The sequence below is a fragment of the Lutra lutra genome, chromosome 4 (genome assembly GCF_902655055.1).
Source record: "Lutra lutra chromosome 4, mLutLut1.2, whole genome shotgun sequence".
Lineage (NCBI taxonomy): Eukaryota > Metazoa > Chordata > Mammalia > Carnivora > Mustelidae > Lutra > Lutra lutra.
Genome location: NC_062281.1, coordinates 82,271,104 through 82,292,034, shown reverse-complemented (window position 1 = coordinate 82,292,034; position 20,931 = coordinate 82,271,104). Strand labels below are relative to the sequence as shown.

Sequence of the window (20,931 nt, the reverse complement as noted above, 5' to 3'; positions counted from 1 at the left end):
GTCTGTCAAATAAATAAATAAAATCTTTAAAAAAAAATAATGAATACTGTTATGCTGAAAAAAAAAAGAAAAAAGAAAAAGAAAATTGGCTTTATTGCCCAAATCCATTTGGTGCCAATCTCAAGGATTCATCCTGTAAGAAGAAAATTATTTGTATTCCTCAATTCAGTATAAACTCTTTCAGGTCTATTTTAGGTTTTGTGGTAATCTCTCTAGACTTAATATATTTGGATTTTTGTTTATAGACATTTTCTACCTTGCAGATTTACTATTGTATGAAATCTTAAATCTGTTTGACCTTCCAAAACCTTATATTATTATTTACACTGGTGCACATAAAGTTTTAGTACTGGAAGAAACCAGGTATAAGCCACTTCTGAGGCCTTCATTCATGAAGGAACATTGCAGAAAAGCATTGAAATCTCCTTCAAGTTGTTTTAGAATGTCTTTTTTCTTTAAAGATATAGTGTCATAGATAATTTTCAGTTCCAGTTTTTAATCATATGATTTTATTATTATCAATAATTATATTTGTTTTATTATATATTTATTAATAAAATATTGTTATTATTATTTTTCTATTGTTTAGAATGATATCAACTTCTGTGATTAATATTTTTCCATAGAAATTCAGCAACACACACTCAACACTGTCTATATCCTGTTAGTTATCCCTTGCAATTTTTTTTTAATTTTTATTTTTAATAAACATATAATGTATTATTAGCCCCAGGGGTACAGGTCTGTGAATCGCCAGGTTTACACACTTCACAGCACTCACCATAGCACATACCCTCCCCAATGTCCATATCCTTTGCATATTTTAAAGAGTTGAATAAGTTGTACCCATTGCTCACTTCCCACTTTATAAAGTATTAACAATGAAAATTAGAGGCACTCTAGGTTATGACTACTCAGTCACTGCTGTAGAAGGAACACGTGAGGACCAACTCTCTGGACCCATTCTGCTCTCTGTCCTCACTAGATCATAAACCTTTAAAGTATGGTTTTACAGGCCTGTGATGTTTACATTAAATATGTCAGGACATATACTGTTAGAAATGGGCTTTTCAGTGGGTCAGGTTTTTTTGTTTTTTTTAAAGACATATATGAACCAGATTTATTAAATTTAACTTATGTGATTAGATTTCATTGTTTGCTTCCCCTTTTAGCTTAGTAGCTATAAAATTATATTACATCTGTCAGGAAAAAAAGAGTCTTTGGCCAAGCTCTGAAATGCCTGAAGAAGTATTTTCAATTAACATGTAGTTTTCTTATCTTTTCTTTTTTTTTTAAAGATTTTATTTATTTATTTGAGAAAGAGAGAGAGAGAAAGAACACCAGCAGGGAGAAGGGGCAGAGGATGAGGGGAAGCAGACTTCCTCCTGAGCAGGGAGCCCTATGTGGGGCTCCATCCCAGCACAATGGGATCATGACCTGAGCCAAAGGCAGATGCTTAACCAACTGAGCCATCCAGGGGCCCAACACATATTTTTCTAAATAATGATATTAGGAGCATTAAAATTTACCTTGAGATTACATCTTTTTTAAAAAATTTTATTTATTTATTTGACAGAGAGAGATATCACAAATAGGCAGAGGGATAGGCAGAGAGAGAGGGGGAAGCAGGCTCCCTACTGAGCAGAGAGCCTGATGAGGGCCTTGATCCCAGGACCCTGAGATCATGACCTGAGCTGAAGGCAGAGGCTTAACCCACTGAGCCAACCAGGTGCCCCAAGATTACATCTTTTTTTTTGCTGTTGCTCAGGTTTTTATTTTAATACCAGTTAGTTAACATACAGTCTAATATTAGTTTCAAGGAATAGACTTTAGTGAGTCATCACTTATATACAACTCCCAGTGCTCATCACAAGAAATGCTCTCCTTAATATTGGTCACACATTTAACCATCTCCTACCCACCTCCTCTCCAACAACCTTCAGTTTCTTTCCTATAGTTGGTTTGCCTCTATCTTTCTTTGCCTCCCTATGTTCATCTGTTACGTTTCTTAAATTCCACATATGAGTGAAATCATATGGTGGTGTTTTTTTCTCTGACTGATTTATTTCTCTAGCATAATACACTCTAGCTCCATCCATGTCATTGCAAATGGTAAGGTTTCATTTTTTTTTTTTTTTTTGATGGGTGAGCAATGTTCCGTTGTATATCTATGCTGCATCTTTATCCATTCATCAGTTGATGGACATTTGGGCTCTTTTCACAGTTTGCCTGTTGTTGATAATGCTACTATAAACATCAGGGTGCATGTATCTTTTCAAAAGCCTATTTTTTATCCTTTGGGTAAATAACTGGTAATGAAATTTCTGGATCATAGGGCAGTTCTACTTTTTTAAAAATATTTATTTATTTATTTGTCAGAGAGAGAGAGAGCACAAGCAGTGGGAGTAGCAGGCAGAGGGATAAGCAGACTCCCTACTAAATAAGGAGTCTAATGCAGGACTCTATCCCAGGACCCTGGGATTATGACCTGAACTGAAGGATCATGACCTGAAACAGACATTTAGCCAACTGAGCCACCCAGGCATCCCTGGGTAGTTTTATTTTTAGCCTTTTGAGGAACCCCCATACTGTTTTCCTGAGTCGCTGCACCAGTTTGCATTCCCACCAACAGTATTAGAGGGTTTACATCTATCAACAGTTGGATCTTGACAAAATGATCCTTGTTCCTAACTTTTTAAAAAACTATTTATTGAGAAAATACTTTATAGGATTCCAATTTGTTGTGGCCAACAAAACATAATTAGGAGAAAAATTATTCACTCCTGTGAAAGGTTTTCCTTTCCAAAGATATAGATATATAAACATGCATATGTGTGTTTATGTATTTGTCTGTGTTGGAGGATGTGTTTTGTCATTTTGTGCTCTGGAGATATTGATTATGATGTTTTGGAAATAATAACTATTTGATATATTTTTTGTTTTATCAAAACATGGAAAAAATTTCAATTGTGCTTTTGCATTACTATACAATTATTCATTTTTTTACTATGTCATGTTTTCTCTGAAAAACAGCCAATGATCTTAATAGGAACTAACATAATTCTTAGGAAGAGAGTTATGGCTGCTTTTATTTCAATAAATAACTTCACTACTTTTAGTTTTGCTTCCCTAAGGTGTATTCATCCTTCAGCCATTCACTATGTACTATTATTGTCTAGTTTCTATATGCCAAATTAACAGGATTATCAGATTAATTAGTATGAATCAGCATCAGATTACTGAAGCTTGACTTCTGGACCCAATAATTCCCAGCAGTATATCATTGATAAATCACTTCATTTTCTTTATTCTAGAATTATCACCCTTAAGTCAGGAATTATAATTATAGCTACTTTTTTTTATTTTTTTTTAAAGATTTTTTTTATTTATTTTATTTGACAGACAGAGATCACAAGTAGGCAGAGAGGCAGGCAGAGAGAGAGAGGAAGGGAAGCAGGCTCCCTGCTGAGCAGAGAGCCCGATGCGGGGCTCGATCCCAGGACCCTGGGATCATGACCTGAGCCGAAGGCAGCGGCTTTAACCCACTGAGCCACCCAGGCGCCCCAATTATAGCTACTTTAAAAAGTTATTGGTATGAATAAGTATGCTAAGAAAGGGCACTTAATCAGCACTGGAAAAACTATTAGGGATTTCTTTTTTTCAGTATTTTTGTATTATGTTTAGTTAGCAACATATAGTACATCATTAGTTTTTGATGTAGTGTTTAATGATTCATTATTTGCATATAACATCCAGTGTTCATCACAACACATGCCCTCCTTAATACCGATCACCTGGTTACCCTATCCCTCCCCTCCTTTCCCTCTGTAACCCTCAGTTTTTTTCCTGTAGTCCAGAGTCTCTCATGATTTGTCTCCCTCTCTGATTTCTTCCCATTCAGTTTTCCCTCCCTTCCCCTTTGGTCCTCCACGCTATTCCTTATGTTCCACATATGAGTGATTTCTGTCTCTAAATTTCTCTTGAAAAGTATGCCATGATGATGAACTAGAATTAGACTAATTTTATAACTCTTGGCAGTTACTTTTCTCTGGTGTTATACCAGGTTCTATTGCAACCATACACATTATAGAAGGAGAAATAAGGAATGTCCCAGAGACCAGAAATAAGACTCTTATCCAATGGAAAAAAAATTGATCAGCAATGTATCCTGTATTGAAGTCATTAACAGACATCTTTCTGTGCAATAGGGTACTTTGGTGACATCCATTCCCTGTGCCAATTTTTGAACAGTCTGTTAACATATATGGAAATACAACCTTGATCAATTGAACACCAAGGCAATGTTCTTTCTCCACTACCCTTAGTTATTAGAATTCTTTTGTGGGTGGTAAATGATTCCATCATTTGTGATTCCAACAACCTATTGACCCATCTTGTATACCAGTAGTAGGAAGAGAACAAACATGAAGTGCACACAGATTCTACAAAAAGGGTTTTATATGTATAGCCAATTTTATTTTAAAGACTTGCTTAATATAATAATAATAATATAATAATTCAAACAGTATACATCAAATAGTGTCATCCTCTTGGTGTTCTCATATAACATTTGCAATTCATATAAGAATATTTGTATAATATGGCAAATCTCATTTTATTGTGCTTTACTTTATATTGAGCTTTGTAAATTCTGTGTCTTTTAGAAATCGAAAGTGTGTGCCAACCTTGCACTAAGCAAGTCTCTTGGGTGACATTTTTCCAACATTTTCTCACTGCCTGTCTCTGTGCTACATTTTGGTAATTCTCACAATATTTAACATTTTTTCATTATTTTTTTTTTTAATTTTTTTATTAACATTTAATGTATTGTTAGCCCCAGGGGTACAGGTCTGTGAATTGCCAGGTTCATTATTATTATTTTTAAAGAGATTTTATTCATTTATTTACCAGAGAGAGAGACAGCGAGAGACGGAACACAAATAGGGGGAGTGGGAGAGGGAGAAGCAGGCTTCCAGCTGAGCAAGAAGCTCAATGTGGGGCTCAAACCCAGGACCCTGGGATCATGACCCAAGCCGAAGGCAGACACTTAATGACTGAGCCACCCAGGCACCCCACAATATTTCAAATTATTTCATCCTTATTATATTTGTTATAGTGGTCTTTGATCAGTGATCTCTGATGTTAATATTGCAATGTTGTTTTCATGCTTGCTAACATAATATTCATTATGCAGCCCATTGACCAAGGAGCAATTTCAACTTTCAAGTCTTACTTTTTAAGAAATACATTTTGTAAAGCTATCTCTGCCATAGATAGTGATTCCTCTGATGGATCTGGGCAAGGTAAATGGAAAGTCTCCTGGAAAGGATTCACCATCCTGGATGCCATTAAGAACATTTGTGATTAATGGGAAGAAGCCAAAATATCAACATTAATAGGAGTTTGGAAGAAGTTGACTCCAGTCATCGTGGATGACTTTGAGGGGTTCATGACTTCAGTGCAGCCAATAACTATAAATGTGGTGAAAATACATACAATTAGAATTAGAAATGGAGGGCACCTGGGTGGCTCAGTGGGTTAAGCCACTGCCTTCGGCTCAGGTCATCATCTCCGGGTCCTGGGATCGAGTCCCGCATCGGGCTCTCTGCTCAGCAGGGAGCCTGCTTCCCTCTCTCTCTCTCTCTGTCTGCCTCTCTGTCTACTTGTGATCTCTCTCTCCATCAAATAAATAAATAAAATCTTTAAAAAAAAAAGAATTAGAAATGGAGTCTGAAGATGTGACTGAATTGGTCCAATCTCATGATAAAACTTTAATGGATAAGGAGTTACTTCTTATGGATGAGCAAAGGAAGTGGTTTCTTGAGATGGAAACTACTCCTGGTGATGATGCTGTGAAGATTGTTAAGATGACAACAAAAGAATTAGAATATTACATAAACTTAGTTAAAGTAGCAGCAGAGTTTGAGAGGATTGGTTCCCATTTTGAAAGAAGTTCTATTGTGGGTAAAAAGTTATTAAACAGTATCAAAAACTGTCCCCACCCATACTTTGGAGCATCCTAGGTCCCTGGTGACATGGAAGCATTGAACTGCAACACAGAAATGAGACTGAGTGTGAGAATGGAGCAGGTATGTGCTCACACTCAGCTCAGTTTACTCTCAGGACAGTAAATGGCCTGTAGGGGACAGTCTTCCTCTCTTCAGTGACATTCCATCAGAATGACCAAAAGATAGTGTGTACAAACATAAGAAATAGAATTTAACAAATATTAGGAATTTGGGGTGTCTGGGTAGTTCAGTTGGTCAAGCGTCTGCCGTCAAGCGTCTGCCATCAGCTCAGGTCATGACCCCAGGGGCCTGGGATCAGGCCTTGAGTGGGGCTCCCTGCTCAGTGGAGAGTCTACTTCTCCCTTTCTCTCTCCCTCTGCCTTTCCCCTGTTTCTGCGCACACTCTCTCTCTCTCAAACAAATAAATAAAATCTTTTAAAAATTTCAGAATTAATTTTGTTTGCTTTGTCTAATTCCCATTCCTCTTGTTCTTGGGGAGCCGCTTGCAAATAAACAAAAATAATAACCATCTAATCTAAAGATAATTTTTTAAATTTATTTGACAGACAGAGATCACAAGTAGGCAGAGAGGCAGGCAGAGAGAGAGAGGGGGAAGCAGGCTCCCCGCTGAGCAGAGAGCCCGATGTGGGGCTCGATCCCAGGACCCTGGGATCATGACCTGAGCCGAAGGCAGAGGCTTAACCCACTGAGCCACCCAGGTGTCCTGAATCTAAAGATAAATTAACATAGGATATATTTATTAATTGCTCTGATAATTTGAAAACTAATACAATAAATGCCACAGAATAGATCAGTTGTAGACATTGACTAAGAAGATTTCCCAACTGAATTGCAGAAATAAAAATTATTTTGGACCAAAAAATATTTGCATGCTTTGTATTTATGTAAAATTAGGGTTATGAAGGTTATATGGTCGTAGTTTTTTGATGCAGAAACATAAACTGATAACATGAACATTACAGGTCATATGGTCTTTAAATGCCAGAAATAGAAAAAAATTATTTACAATGGGAGGGAGAGAGAGATGTTTTATTCCACATGTAAATGATGGCTCTGAGTTATACCACATTCAATTATTTTCATAACATCTGTTTTCCAACAATATTATGTATATTAAAACATTTCATTAGGACATATATGTATGTATATATGTATATATATGCAGTACTTTATAGTTTAAATTATGCATTGTTATATATACTTACATATATCATGTATAACCTATTTTCTATTCAACAGAAATGTGTAAAAATGACAATAACGTTATTTTTGTATGTGCAAAAGGAAACGTAGTCTTAAAATATGTTTTGATGTTTGCACTATTATGTAGAATAATGCAAGAGGACCAAAAGCTACTCAGAATGATCCAGCAATGCTTATGGTTCTTTAAAGACTCTTTTTTTAAAAAATGTATTTATTTCTTTTTAAAGAGTGATTGAGAGCAAGTAAGAGCAGGCACACAAGTTGGGGGAGGGGTAGAGTGAGGAAATCTTCAAGAAGACTCCCTGCTGAGTGTGGAGCCAGATGCAGAGCTCAATCTCATAACCCGTGAGATTATGAACTGAGCCAAAACCGGGAGTCAATCACTTAACCAAGTTGGTCACTTAACCAAGACTGAGCCACCCAGGCACCCCCAAAGAGTCTATTACTTAGCTGTTCCTAACCAATTGCTAGTTTCATTGCTATAAATGCCATTTATATACCAATAAGTATGAATTCATGGAGAGCTCTCTCCTCCATTTATGGCCTTTTAGATCCCTCCAGATGGATGTCTCATAGGCATCTCAAACTTAAGTCCTCCCACTCTCCATATGCCCACCTCAGCTAATGGCCATTCTAACTTTGGCATTCTGGTTATTTACTTCCAAGAACTCGGTATCATCCTGAAGTCTTTTTCTCCCAGACCCTTATCTGATGAGCAAAATATACTCTAAACTGATGTTATAACAGTGGCTCACCTTCGTGTCTCACCTGTGTTAATCTCAGCGGGTTTTGTCTGTTTTTCTGACTTAACCTTGTCTCCTATTAGCTTTCAGCTGAGTCAAAGTAAAATCCAAGGCTTTCATGACAAAAACAGAACACTGTAAGATCTCCTGCACACTTTGCTCAGCTATCCAACTGTCTGCTTTAGTGGCTTGCTACCTTCTCCTAACCCTCCAGTGCTATGATGATGTTTTAGAGCTTGTTTCTATCCTCCCCAAATATTTTAAATATTGTATTCTTTTACTTTATGCCTCTCCTCAAATGTCATGTCCTTAGAGAGCCCTTTTTTAATCATTTTATATAAATGGCAATGCCCCCTGAGGTAACATTGCCACATGCTTTAAACGGGCTTTATCAGCATCTGACACATTATGGTTAATGTGTTTTTTTTTGTTTGCTATATGGTTAGTTTCATTCTCACTCAAAACAAATCTCCATGAGGCATAGATGTCATCTGTTTTGCATGGAGATATGTCTCCACACCAGAACAGTGCCCGGCATGTAACAGGCGTGGAATCCTTTTTTGATTGAATGTCAGCTGAATATCCATGGACATTGGTATAGGACAAAGGTAAAATATGTTCTGAGACAGCAGTGTATATATGCAATATTGAACTCTTCTTGAAAGGTTGAAAGTTATTTGTGTTGTTTAAAAGAAATGACAATAGAATTTTTTTTAATTTTTTTATTTTTTTATGAACATATAATATATTTTTATCCCCAGGGGTACAGGTCTGTGAATCACCTGGTTTACACACTTCACAGCACTCACCATAGCGCATACCCTCTCCAATGTCCATAACCCCACCCCCCCTCCCAACCCCCCTCCCCCCAGCAGCCCTCAGTTTGTTTTGTGAGATTAAGAGTCACTTATGGTTTGTCTCCCTCCCAATCCCATCTTGTTTCATTTATTCTTCTCCTACCCCCTTAACCCCCCATGTTGCATATCCACTTCCTCATATAAGGGAGATCATATGATAGTTGTCTTTCTCCGATTGACTTATTTCGCTAAGCATGATACCCTCTAGTTCCATCTACTTCATCGCAAATGGCAAGATTTCATTTCTTTTGATGGCTGCATAGTATTCTTTCTATATATACCACATCTTCTTTATCCATTCATCTGTTGATGGACATCTAGGTTCTTTCCATAGTTTGGCTATTGTAGACATTGCTGCTATAAACATTCGGGTGTACGTGCCCCTTCGGATCACTACGTTTGTATCTTTAGGGTAAATACCCTGTAGTGCAATTGCTGGGTCATAGGGTAGTTCTATTTTCAACATTTTGAGGAACCTCCATGCTGTTTTCCAGAGTGGTTGCACCAGCTTGCATTCCCACCAGTAGCGTAGGAGGGTTCCCCTTTCTCCGCATCCTTGAGATATCACCTCACACCAGTCAGAATGGCTAAAATTAACAAGTCAGGAAATGACAATAGAATTTTAAGAAAAGACAACATCTCATGGTATTGAGCTGTAAATAGAACTCTGTTTTATTTTGAGCTGCTCTTTAGAAGACAACTCAGAAGCCAGGAGTAAGATTATATTATCTATACTCGTGAGTATTAATTGAGCAGTTTGGATTCAAAACTTCCCCTTCATCTGACAGAATGTGCAGGTTTAATTGAACACATTTTATGAGAGGTTTGCTAGTCCAAATAGCACTTCCCACAATGATCTGCACTTTTTACATGTCCCCAGACATAGCACTAATACAGTATACTAGGGGATATAAACAGAAATGTAATTTTAGGAGATGCAAGTAGTTCCCTTTATATCTCATTTTGGTTAGATCCACTAGTCCATTCTGGCTACTTGTTGGCTTTTACTACTTGCAGGATTAGAAAAAGTTAGAGAGGTTGCAATAGAGAGACATTATGATAATTAAATCCTAAAACATAGCACCTATGTTTTAGGAGTTATGAGAAAATGTAAAAGAATTTATATCATTTGGTTTTATAAAGGAAAAGCTGAGAGGTGACTTGATAATTGTCCTCAAGGATATACAAAGTTACTTTTTAAAAAGTGATGACCACCTGTTTTTAATCACATTTGAAGAAAGATTAAGAAAAAAAGTATTATAAACTGCAGTATGAGGGATTTCATTTCAAAAAGGAAATACCAAGAGGTTCTTGGGTGGCTCAGTGGGTTAAAGCCTCTGTCTTCAGCTTAGGTCATGATTCCAGGGTCCTAGGATTGAGCCCCACATTGGGACCCTGCTTCCCCCTCTCTCTGCCTGCCTCTCTGCCTACTTGTGATCTCTGTCTGTCAAATAAATAAATAAAATCTTAAAAAAAAAAGGAATACTAGAAGTTGAAAAGATGATCTTTACATACTAACTATTAAAGGCCAAGAATTAGGATTTTATTCTTTGAATATATTTAAAGGTGGGATTGTTTGGATTATTACTTGAAAGCAGGAACAAATGAACAGTCACAATTCCTAGTTTTTATGACCCTAGGATATCCACATTTATAGTAACAAGTTATAATTTCCACCCCTTCCACACCCCTTTCCCCCGGAAAGCTTTTTATCCAGAAAACCATATCCTCTTCCAGTGGAAGCATGGATTTCTAAGCACAGATCTGAGGATCTTTAGTATGATATAATCATCCCAAGAAACAAAATATTCAAGTTGAAATCTGGAAGATGAATTTTATAACTATTAATTGAAATCATTAATTTCAATAGGTAATTTTTTAAAAAGTCTCTCTTAGTAATATTATAAAAATTAACTGCATTGTTTTCTGTGTCTATTGCTTGTTTTTCTGTTTCTAGTAATTGTAATTTATGGTGGTAAAATTTCTACTAATTTCAATAACTGTCTTAGAGAAAATGCTGATACCAATCAAAATAATAATGAAAAATGATTCAAGTATACTTAATAAGAAATCAAGAATGCAAATCAAACATGAGGATTAAGTTTCCTTTGATAATTATATGCCCTTTATGTGCCATCTACTTTGTAAAATCATTTTCATATAAAAAAATATTTTCCCTTTGAAGGTGCATAGTATTTTCCCACATGACCTAGCTGTATTTCCTGAAACTCCTTTTTTTTTTTTTTTCCCTTCAGATAGGGCTTTGCTTCCCTAAATTTCCTATAGGAAGCTAAATCTAACACATATTTAACCAAAGAAAGAGATTTAAGCCCTGAAGTGTGTACAGATTTAAACAAGAGAATTCTTATAAATACTGTAAACTAAGGGGCATGTTGGAAGCACAGGAAGTTGCTGGGATCAATGTATTCCCACCTAAAAGAGCCAGGAAAAACAACCTGGGGTTTGCTCCAAGATAACAGTTAATGTTTTTGCATCTGAGTCATGTCAATTCCAGTGACAAGATGGATGCTTGTCCTTTTAGATTACCTGTTTGTTAGGTTCATGGTGGTCTGGGGTAATATGTCCCACATGTATATTATTTAAGCTACTTCCCCCATCCAAATATGTTTTGAACCTAAGAATTCTAATCTTAGAATATCTAATCTAATCAGAAAAAAATTGTGAAAACTGAGTATATTTTTTAAAACATATTTTGCCTATACACCCTAGAATTATTTCCCGTCCCATCAGGCTGCTTGCTGCTTGAAAACCAGTATTTAAAAGACACTGGCTAGGAGGGAATGAGGTGTTTAAGGAGAAATTCAGGGTAAGAGATTACATGCATATTGGTGAAAAGGGTGGAGAGATATATGGCTATCCACGAGGAAAGATGGAACATGCACATTGAGCAAACCTTTATGTAACATATACCCCATTCACTTTGAGGTGGAGACTTAACATCAGAGTAATGTGTTTTTGGATTAGTGTTGTTGGGGTCAGGAGCCAACGGCCAAGAAAGAATTACTGAAACATCTTCGGTACAGAAAAGTGGTTTCATGAAAGCATGGGGACAGGACTGTGGGCATAAAGAACTGCTGTCCCAGGATTGTGAGGAGCATCTGCTTATATACTTTAGGGTTAGGGAAGTTTCAAAAGGGTTTCCTTTGCCAAAGAAGACTCACAAGATACCAGAGGTGTTGCTATTGTCAAATCAAGGTTATTTTCCCTCTAGCTAGACATTAGCAATAAGAGAGTTGGAAGCTTCCTGAAGGAACATTATACTCTGTCTGCCTCAAGTGTTTGTCAATGGGCTGCTTACAAGGATATTTCATTTAATCTGCATTCTTCTGCCGTTGTTTCCCACTCAACAGCAAGGCAAAATTCAGCCACTAACATCAGGAGGTTGTCTAGGACAAAGAAAGGGCCCTGCGTTTGCTCCCAGAGACAATATAAGTCAGATGGGGTCTTGGGCTACTAAGGAATTCTCTGCTAAGGAATGCAGGGCTTTGCTTGTTCAGGGACTGGAACCACATCAGTTGACCTGGGGTCCAGGCTTCTGCAGAGACAGCCAGTGGGTTTGTTAGTGGGATCTGAAAACATACAATAGCTGAGTAGTGGGAAACAAGTCTCTGAAAAACAAGCTTTAAACTTTCTGGTAGTTTCAACTTCATTAACCCTGTGGGATAGGGTTTTAGACTCTCTGAATTTTCTGTATGTATACTTGTTTAGGTTATTGGACCTTTCCAAACCTTAATGTTCCCAGTATAAACTGGATAATGGGATGCCTAAAAGGATTTTATAATATATACAATATTTCTCAAGGGAAGATATTTTTTAACAGGAACAGTACATGAATATCTATAAGGATTCAAGATTAATTAACATTTAGGAAGCTGTTTTAAATTGGATCCAAATTTACACACCCAAGTAGGCACATACGCATATAGCACACACAGATATCTAGAGAATGGCAAGAGTGAAGTTTGCCCATATAATAAACAGTTATGGTAAACATGTTTCCCTTTCAATGTGAATACTGGTAGTAAATTTTGTTAGAAAATGAAACCTTCCTGACTGCCCTTATATATTCTACCTTCTACCATACCAATATTACACTGTATTACAGAGAAAGGTGTGTGTGTGTGTGCACGCACTAAAATGTACACAAGATTTGGAGTCTGATCTACTCCAGATTTTTAGTAATGGTCAATATTAGTGATGGCTAATATTGTGACTATTAGTGATATTATGTGATATTGGTGATAGTACGGAGCACTAGTATGTGCTTATTACTTTCCTAAGTGATATACACATATCAACTCATTTAATCTTTAAGAACCTTGAGAAAGGTACTATCATCCCCTTTTTAAAAATGCCTAAACTGATTCTAAGAGATGTGAAAAGAAGTGGTAAAATTGACGTTCATATTTAAGCTGAATGGCTTCCAAACTGATGGAATCTTAATCCCTAGGGCCAAAGAGGTTTTAAAAGTGGGGGGGGGTTGACCACTATGTCCTAGACCTAGTTCCCTCATCAGGGAAATGAGGATGTTAGCCTGTTCTAATGGATTATTATACAGATTAATTTAGAGATTATATTTGAAAGATATGCTTTCTGTTTTTTTCTGAAATTTTTTTTATTATGTCCATTTATATCAGGAATTCCAATTGCCTAAGAAGAACAAAGAGATTTAAAGTTTTATTCCTTTCCCAGATAAGGCAACTAAAATCCAAAAAAAGAGAATTAACATACTGCATAGATCGCTCACTTGGTTTGATTTTATTTTTCAGCATCTAACATCTAAAATAGTATTATAATGCCATTAAAAGTATCATTTTTTGTACAGGACTTGATGTAGATTTAATAAGTCCCTTTAGAGACTCACTCATTCTTGAAAGTCTAATTCAAAATTAATTGGTAAAATTTAATTTTGATGGTATGTGTTTCCCTCTCATTTTTAGTCACTAAAATATTTGCAAAAAATAGAAATTATTATTTGTAGCTAAAGAACACTTTCTGGGTCTCCTCTTCCTGTTTTATTAAAAATATATTTTTTAAATGTATTTTAAAATATACATTGTATAAATGTATAAAATGTACATTTTATTAAAAATACATGTTTTTTTAAATTTTTATTTGTTTTACATAATCATGCCTAATGATTGAACGATTTTCTTATTCCCTGTAAGTCCAAGTAAAAGAAGCAATAGCAAACATAACAGTCAAAAACATATTAGTTAAGTCATGTAATTTATAAAGTAGCTTATATTTAATATAACAATGCAAAAATATTTATCCTTCATCTCCCCATTCGTTTTTTATTTGCATTTTCAAATCCACAAATGTAATTAACTTGAAGAAAAAAATATCTATTATTAGAACAATAATAAGTATAGTTGGAAAAGTGTGAAACAAGTGACTTGCCAGATTAGCAAATACCGGATGAAACAGTTGCAGTGTCAAGAAGAGAAGAAACCATATAAATATATGTGGAAGCTTTGCCATAGAGATAACTCGCTGATTTTTGGCAGCATTTTCTGCCTTTAATCTTACATGTTTAAAGTACAATAGAAAATTTATGGCTGGCTATGTCTAGCTCTCAATAATTATTCTAAACACATAGTTTATTTATTTATTTATTTAAGTTAAAAAAATGTTTTGGTTTTACTATTGTCCTCTGAATACCTTGGAAAAGCATATATATTAATAGCAAACATAGCTGTAGTATGTTGTTTCTGTGTAATATTGCTTTGTGAATCTGAGACAAATCCTAAGATTTGGATATTAGTCTGCAGAAAGTGTCCAGAAGACCTGAAATAAATATAAAAAAACTAGAGGTTACTTCTGAAGGGGAAATGGAAAATGAGATCAATGCACAAAAATAGTGCTCAAGATGTGTATAGCTGTTATTTTATTACCATTAAGTAAGCGATACTTTCCAATGAGTAGCGATTACAGAGGCTACTGTTCCTACTGGGACCAAACTCACACTCTGACTAAAGATAAACAAAGTGTTTGGAGAGCAAGTTAAGGAAGTAGAGATTAAGGAATGACATATATAGTTATTTTATTAAATATCAACATGATATTGATGTCAGAAACTATGCTAAAATGTATATGCATTATCTTAGCACATCCTATTACATGCAAGAGTTGAGATTTGAATCCAGACAGCATCTGAGGCTACAGCCTGTGTTCTTATCACTATAGCAGGTGCACTCCAGTAGACAGCATGAGGGAGAGACAGAGGAGTATGGATATTTTGGATGATTACTTTTAAAGCAGCTCTTTCAAATGCTTGAGCTATAATCGCTCTTCACTATACTTCTAAAAAAGGATTCCAACATGTTACTCTTCCCATCTTCCTTCTGTAAAGCAGTGTACTCTGCCTCTTTCTCGCCTTAAACGCTTCAAGGGGTTTTTATGGCACAGGCAGTAATGTGCATTTCTTAGCAGGAGCACCTGAGCCCATGAGTCTTGCAGCCGATTGCTCTTGCAGGAGTCTCCAAGTCCTTGATGATAAGGCGATCTCTTCCTAGAATAAAATTTTCTCCTTTCCACTTTCAAGAATGATTTATTGCTACTTATTCTGTTTCCTTAGCACTTTAGCTGTATACAACTGTCATGATGCTTTTTATTATTTTTACATACTTGTCTCCCTCAGTTGTTAGGGTACGGAGTCGACCACCCCTCAATTAGACAGAGAACACTCTGGATAATGCAAGTCACACAGCGAGGTTTATTTCCAGCTAGCTGGGGTCCAAGTATCCGCCAGGCGCAGCGGGTTTCAACAAGGACCCCGAGCACTCAAAGCCAAGGGTTTATATAGCATTTTCAAGGCACTTTCCCATAGCTACATACATATCTTGCACCCCACTTTGACGGTTTAACTTTATTTAACCTTTTGCCACCCCGGCATCACCCTGGCGCCATCCTGGTGGTTAAGTGAGATTTAGGCTTAGAAGAAATTTAACTTTATTTATATTTTCTTCTGCCTCAGCCTCCCTCAGTTTTATGGTGGGGAGGGCGACCTTAGGCCTTGAAGAACTGAGCCATTTGTCTCTGGAAATTGGGCCATTGAAGAGATAGCCCTTTTTGTTGTAAATCACTCGGACATTTGCAAACCAAGGGAGACTCCTGTCTTGCAGGATTGTGATCTCTGCAAGTTAACTATTTGTTTTTCTTTAATATTTGGTCCCTGTGGCGCCATCACCTAACCGCCCTGGTGGTATACGATTAAGTTGTTTCCTAGGTTTTAGCTACTTTCTCTTATCTCAAGTTATGTGTGCGTGTGGGCTGGTTAGGGACGCTCAGTAAAATGGCTTCCCGGCCTTCAGGATGGCCATTCTTCTGCTAACCCACTCTTACAGTGCAAGGTGCCGGCTTTTGCTTTGCCAAGATGGCTGTACTTATGTCAGGGCTAGACTCGAGGTGGGTACAGCCTTGTTTTTCCTGGCCTCCACAGCTGGAGCTGGTTTCTGGGACTTGTTTTTAAGTCCCCTGGAGGAAGGGGAGCAGGGACAATAAAGTAGGTCCTTACACAGTAAACTGTAACGATTGAGTGCCTGGATGCCCATAGCAGTTATCGTTCGAGTCAGTGCATGACGAGTGTTCTATAAGCAGCAAATGACAAAAACCACATGTGTTCATAGATGTCCAACTTATATTTTCAGAGTTAAATAGAGGATTCTATCTCTGAGAGCTTCAGTGCTTAGGTAATGTAATTGAAGATGCTAATTCAAGTTTTCAAAGAGTTTACTGCCAAGAAAACAGAAAATCTTAAATGAATATTATTTTAAGATTTAATGGCAACATGCAACTTAGGAGAAGGAAAAATACCAAAAGTTTTCTGGCTATTAATGACATTGATTATTTTGTTACAACTTTATATTACAAGGAAAGTTAAGGCCCATTGAATAAACCATGAAACTGGAGGGGTTTCCAGAAATTCTGTAGTATTTAGTTACAGTTTTTGCGCCAAGGTTATCAATTCAAATAAGTAATAGAGAAGTAGAAATATATACAACATAAATAGAGGATTTGCTATTTTATATATATATATATATATATATATAGCGGCTTGTCATTACGCTTATGTTAAAGTCCAAAATTCATGATCTGTCCAGTGACTCATCTCCTTTCCCAGTGTTGGCTCTCAACAACCTCTCTCTTCTCTGTTCTCTGGATTTCTGGAACATACCTGAGGCTTTTGCTTCAGGCCTCTACCGATACCAGCCTCTTTGTCCGCCAAAGTTCTCTTCCTGGCCATTCAACCTTTAATCTTCCACTCATCTTTCAGCCATTGTTTGAAATTTGCATCCTAGAGGACATTTCCCTAACTTGCCCATATAATTTGATGTAAACTTCTGTTGTTACTCTCTATAATGGCACTTATACTGATTGTTCTTGATGTATTTACTTAGTACTAATTTATTTAATGTCTGTCTTTGCTGCTCCTCTAGACATTATATGCTCTAAATGATTAAAAATTACTTTATAATTATTTACCATTGTACTATATTTTTGAAGATAATATGTTTTCATTTCCCCCCCCTTGAAATAGTATAGGAAAATCATAAATACAAAGAGAATCTAGCCTTCCTTAAGCTTGTGAGTATCTTCTGGCAGCAGTTACCAAAGCTAAATTCTACAATCAGAAGAACTATTGCCATATATTCACTCTTCCTCTAGTATTTTAAGAATCCAAATTTGAAAAAAAAGAAGATTGAACTTACTAATAAAATAGTTATTATTTTAAAAACACTTGCCAAAATAGAGAATTCTAACATTTTGGGTGCTTAATGATGATACCTTTATGTAACTCCATATAAGAAACGGAGACACAAGTTACTAACTCATCTTTGACCATTTTCAGTACAATCCACATGTGATTCAAAGGCTATATCTGACTTATTGCCTGGGATTACCAAATTTCATCAATTCTTAACTGTATTTTCTTTGAACATCTCTGAAATTGAAATACACATAGATGTGTGAACATAGTTGAAAACTTGTAGTAAGATCAAGAAATTGCCATGTGAAAGTTTTTTTGACTCAATAAAATACAGTCACATAAGTAAGGTAAATATGTATCTTTTAAAAACAACTTTTTTAGATAACCTAGACTCATTTTTTTTTTCCATTTCTCTTATAAATGAATACTGTCATGGTGCTTTAAGGGTTAAATAAATCAACTCAATAGGAAATATCATGCTTATTAAACTTTTCAAAATTTGCAAACATATTAGTAAGTATTATTTAACTTCATCTTGACAGCTCTGTAAGGGAAAAAGGGAGATTGTTTGTGTTATCCCTTCACACAGTAAAAACTGAATCTCATGTGTAAAGTACTTTTTGGTAGCTACATTGCTAGTAAGCATAGAAGCCAAAATCTTCACTTCTGTTTCATGAGGATGCTTCAGCATTGATACAGAAAAGAAATGCATTTGTTATGGAATTTGGGATGTGGAATTTAGGCTGCTATGGCCATTTTTAATGAAGACTTAGTTGTATCATAATCTCTATGATAATGGCATCTCCACCATGAATTTAGTCAATATTGATTCAAGGTATGGCCATGTTAGCAATATGGATTGATGTATGCCAGCCTGTGTAACTCCAGGTTTTCATAGGACAGTGACCTTTTGGACCGGCGGAAACACTGCTTCACGGTGCAATCTGAGTCTGGGGAGGATCTCTACTTCTCCGTGGAGTTAGAGTCTGACCTTGCCCAATGGGAAAGAGCCTTCCAAACAGCAACCTTTCTGGAGGTGGAACGGATACAGGTGAGAGTCTGTGAAATTTTAGGATCTGTGACTCCTAAAAATGCATGACTGCTCCCTAGAATTTAAATCTTAAATAGAAATGCTATGATTTTAATTAATTTACAAAGTAATTTCCTGTTCTCCAGTCACGACCACCCAACTTTTAACGTGAATGGCTTCATTCTTTCACTGTGGTTTTTCTAGAAATAATTCCCTTCAACTCTACCCTTCAAAATCATACATGTAATTTGAGACTTTTTTCAGAGGTCATATCATCGCCAAGATTTTCCTGATTTTCAGTCTTTCCTGCCCATTATTACCACTATTGCCACAACTATCCTGTTCAAACTCATCCCACTTGTGAGCATCAATAGCACTTCTTTCATCTGTTTTCTTAGGTCAACTAACGCTGTCTTGTATTGCAGTGATATGTGCTTGCCATTCCCCACACTTAGTTATAGCTTGCCTGGGATTGTTTTATTCGTTTACCAGCTGAAGTACAGTGCATTTGCCCTGCATATTTATTAAGCTTTATTTCTTAAATGTAAAGTTAAATGTAGGTCAAACTTCACAGAACCTTCAGCCTCTTCAATTCATGGGACCATGGAATAGATAAAGTTCCCAAATGTTGCTTCTGTGGCTGATGTCTGTCTGATAGAGACTGATGGCAAAATTGAGCAGTTGTGATGCACTTGCCATATGTAAATGGATTTGTAGAGCCAGGATCTAAATGTGTGATTATTGATGAATTAGTTCCATTTGTAATTCTGAACTTAATGAGATAAATTTTAATGTTCTGTAATGAAGATGTTTTCATCTGATATATTCTTTTAAATTATAGTAATTAAGAATAGCAAGCCATTATGTCTAAATTAGTGGGCATGAGATAGCCTTGAAGATTTCTTAATATTGACAGTAGTTTTAGTAAGGTAGTAATGGGTGGATACAAGCATGGAATATACCCATGCATTAAACAAATAAAATTAGACCCAAAACTGAAGTTAAAAGGCCCATTAAGTTTATTTTTTGAGCTGGTTTTTGAAAACTTGACTTCAAAGGGGTAATTTGGCATGGTTATAACTTTACTCTGGTAACTGGGCTTAAAGCCATGAGTATAGGTTTTTGGTGAAGATAACTTGATGCATTTAGCCATCATTATAGTCAGAATGTGATTCATTTAATGTACTTTTATATACAGTATTATAAATATGATGTAAGGATTAGTATTAAAAATTTGCTTGAGATCAGTTTATCTCATTCTCTTCCTCCCTTTCTCCCTCCTTGTGAATTATGAACATTTTTCTTCATTTGAATATACCAGTAGAGTTTGCAATTAAATGAAAACAAAATTGGCCTGTGGACAAAAAGATGCATCATGTAGCATATAAGTCCTGAGTTTTTATTTCATATTTATTATTGTTAAATTTTAGTATTTCTATTTTAGTAGTCTTTCCAAAATATTTATGTAAGTAAAATTATAATTTAATCTGATCTCAGTGTGAAAAGTCATTGATGATTTTTTTTTAAAGATTTTATTTATTTACTTGACAGATAGAGATCACAAGTAGGCAGATAGGCAGGCAGAGAGAGAGGGGAGAAAGCAGGCTCCCCACAGAGCAGAGAGCCTGATGTGGGGCTCGATCCCAGGACCCTGGGATCATGACCTGAGCCGAAGGCAGATCATTGATGATTTTTGAAGAATCAGTAGGTTTATACAAATAAGAAGCAAGTGATAAATGTCTTTAGAAAATAGCTTGTACCACATGGATGAGCATTGTATGAGAGACTCTCAAGGTAAAGATGTTCTTATATTTTTTTCCTTGGTTGCTGAATCTGTGTTTGTGTGCCTTAAAGTTCTCTTTTAATAATATCCATGAAATTGATATGCCAAGAATTGGACTAATATCTTAACCTTTAATAGTTCATTTTTGTTTTAATCCAAATGCAATTATATTTAGCTATAAAATATAACAACAGAACATAATCTTGCCTAAACTTAAACATTTTTTTTAAAGATTTTATTTATTTATTTGACAGAGAGAGATCACAAGTAGGCAGAGAGGCAGGCAGAGAGAGAGAGAGGAGGAAGCAGGCTCCCCGCAGAGCAGAGAGCCCGACGCGGGGCTCGATCCCAGGACCCTGGGATCATGACCTGAGCCGAAGGCAGAGGCTTTAACCCACTGAGCCACCCAGGCGCCCCTAAACTTAAACATTTTTATACCAGTTTTATTGGCAACATAGCAAAGGGTGCCAGTATAGCACAAGATAAAGACAAGTTCACAAGGAGCAGGATTGAATATGTGGTCCTGAATACCTCTTGGCAGGTGAAAAACCT

General features: G+C 36.2%; 1 protein-coding gene across 1 annotated transcript in view; it reads left to right on the top strand.

Moving 5' to 3' along the window:
• The window catches only part of SNTG1 (syntrophin gamma 1), a 913,181-nt gene that overhangs the window by 835,935 nt on the left and 56,315 nt on the right, over positions 1-20,931 (top strand). The window contains 1 exon segment of the mRNA XM_047727784.1: positions 18,465-18,617. Within this exon segment, the coding sequence (XP_047583740.1) occupies positions 18,465-18,617 (153 nt within the window).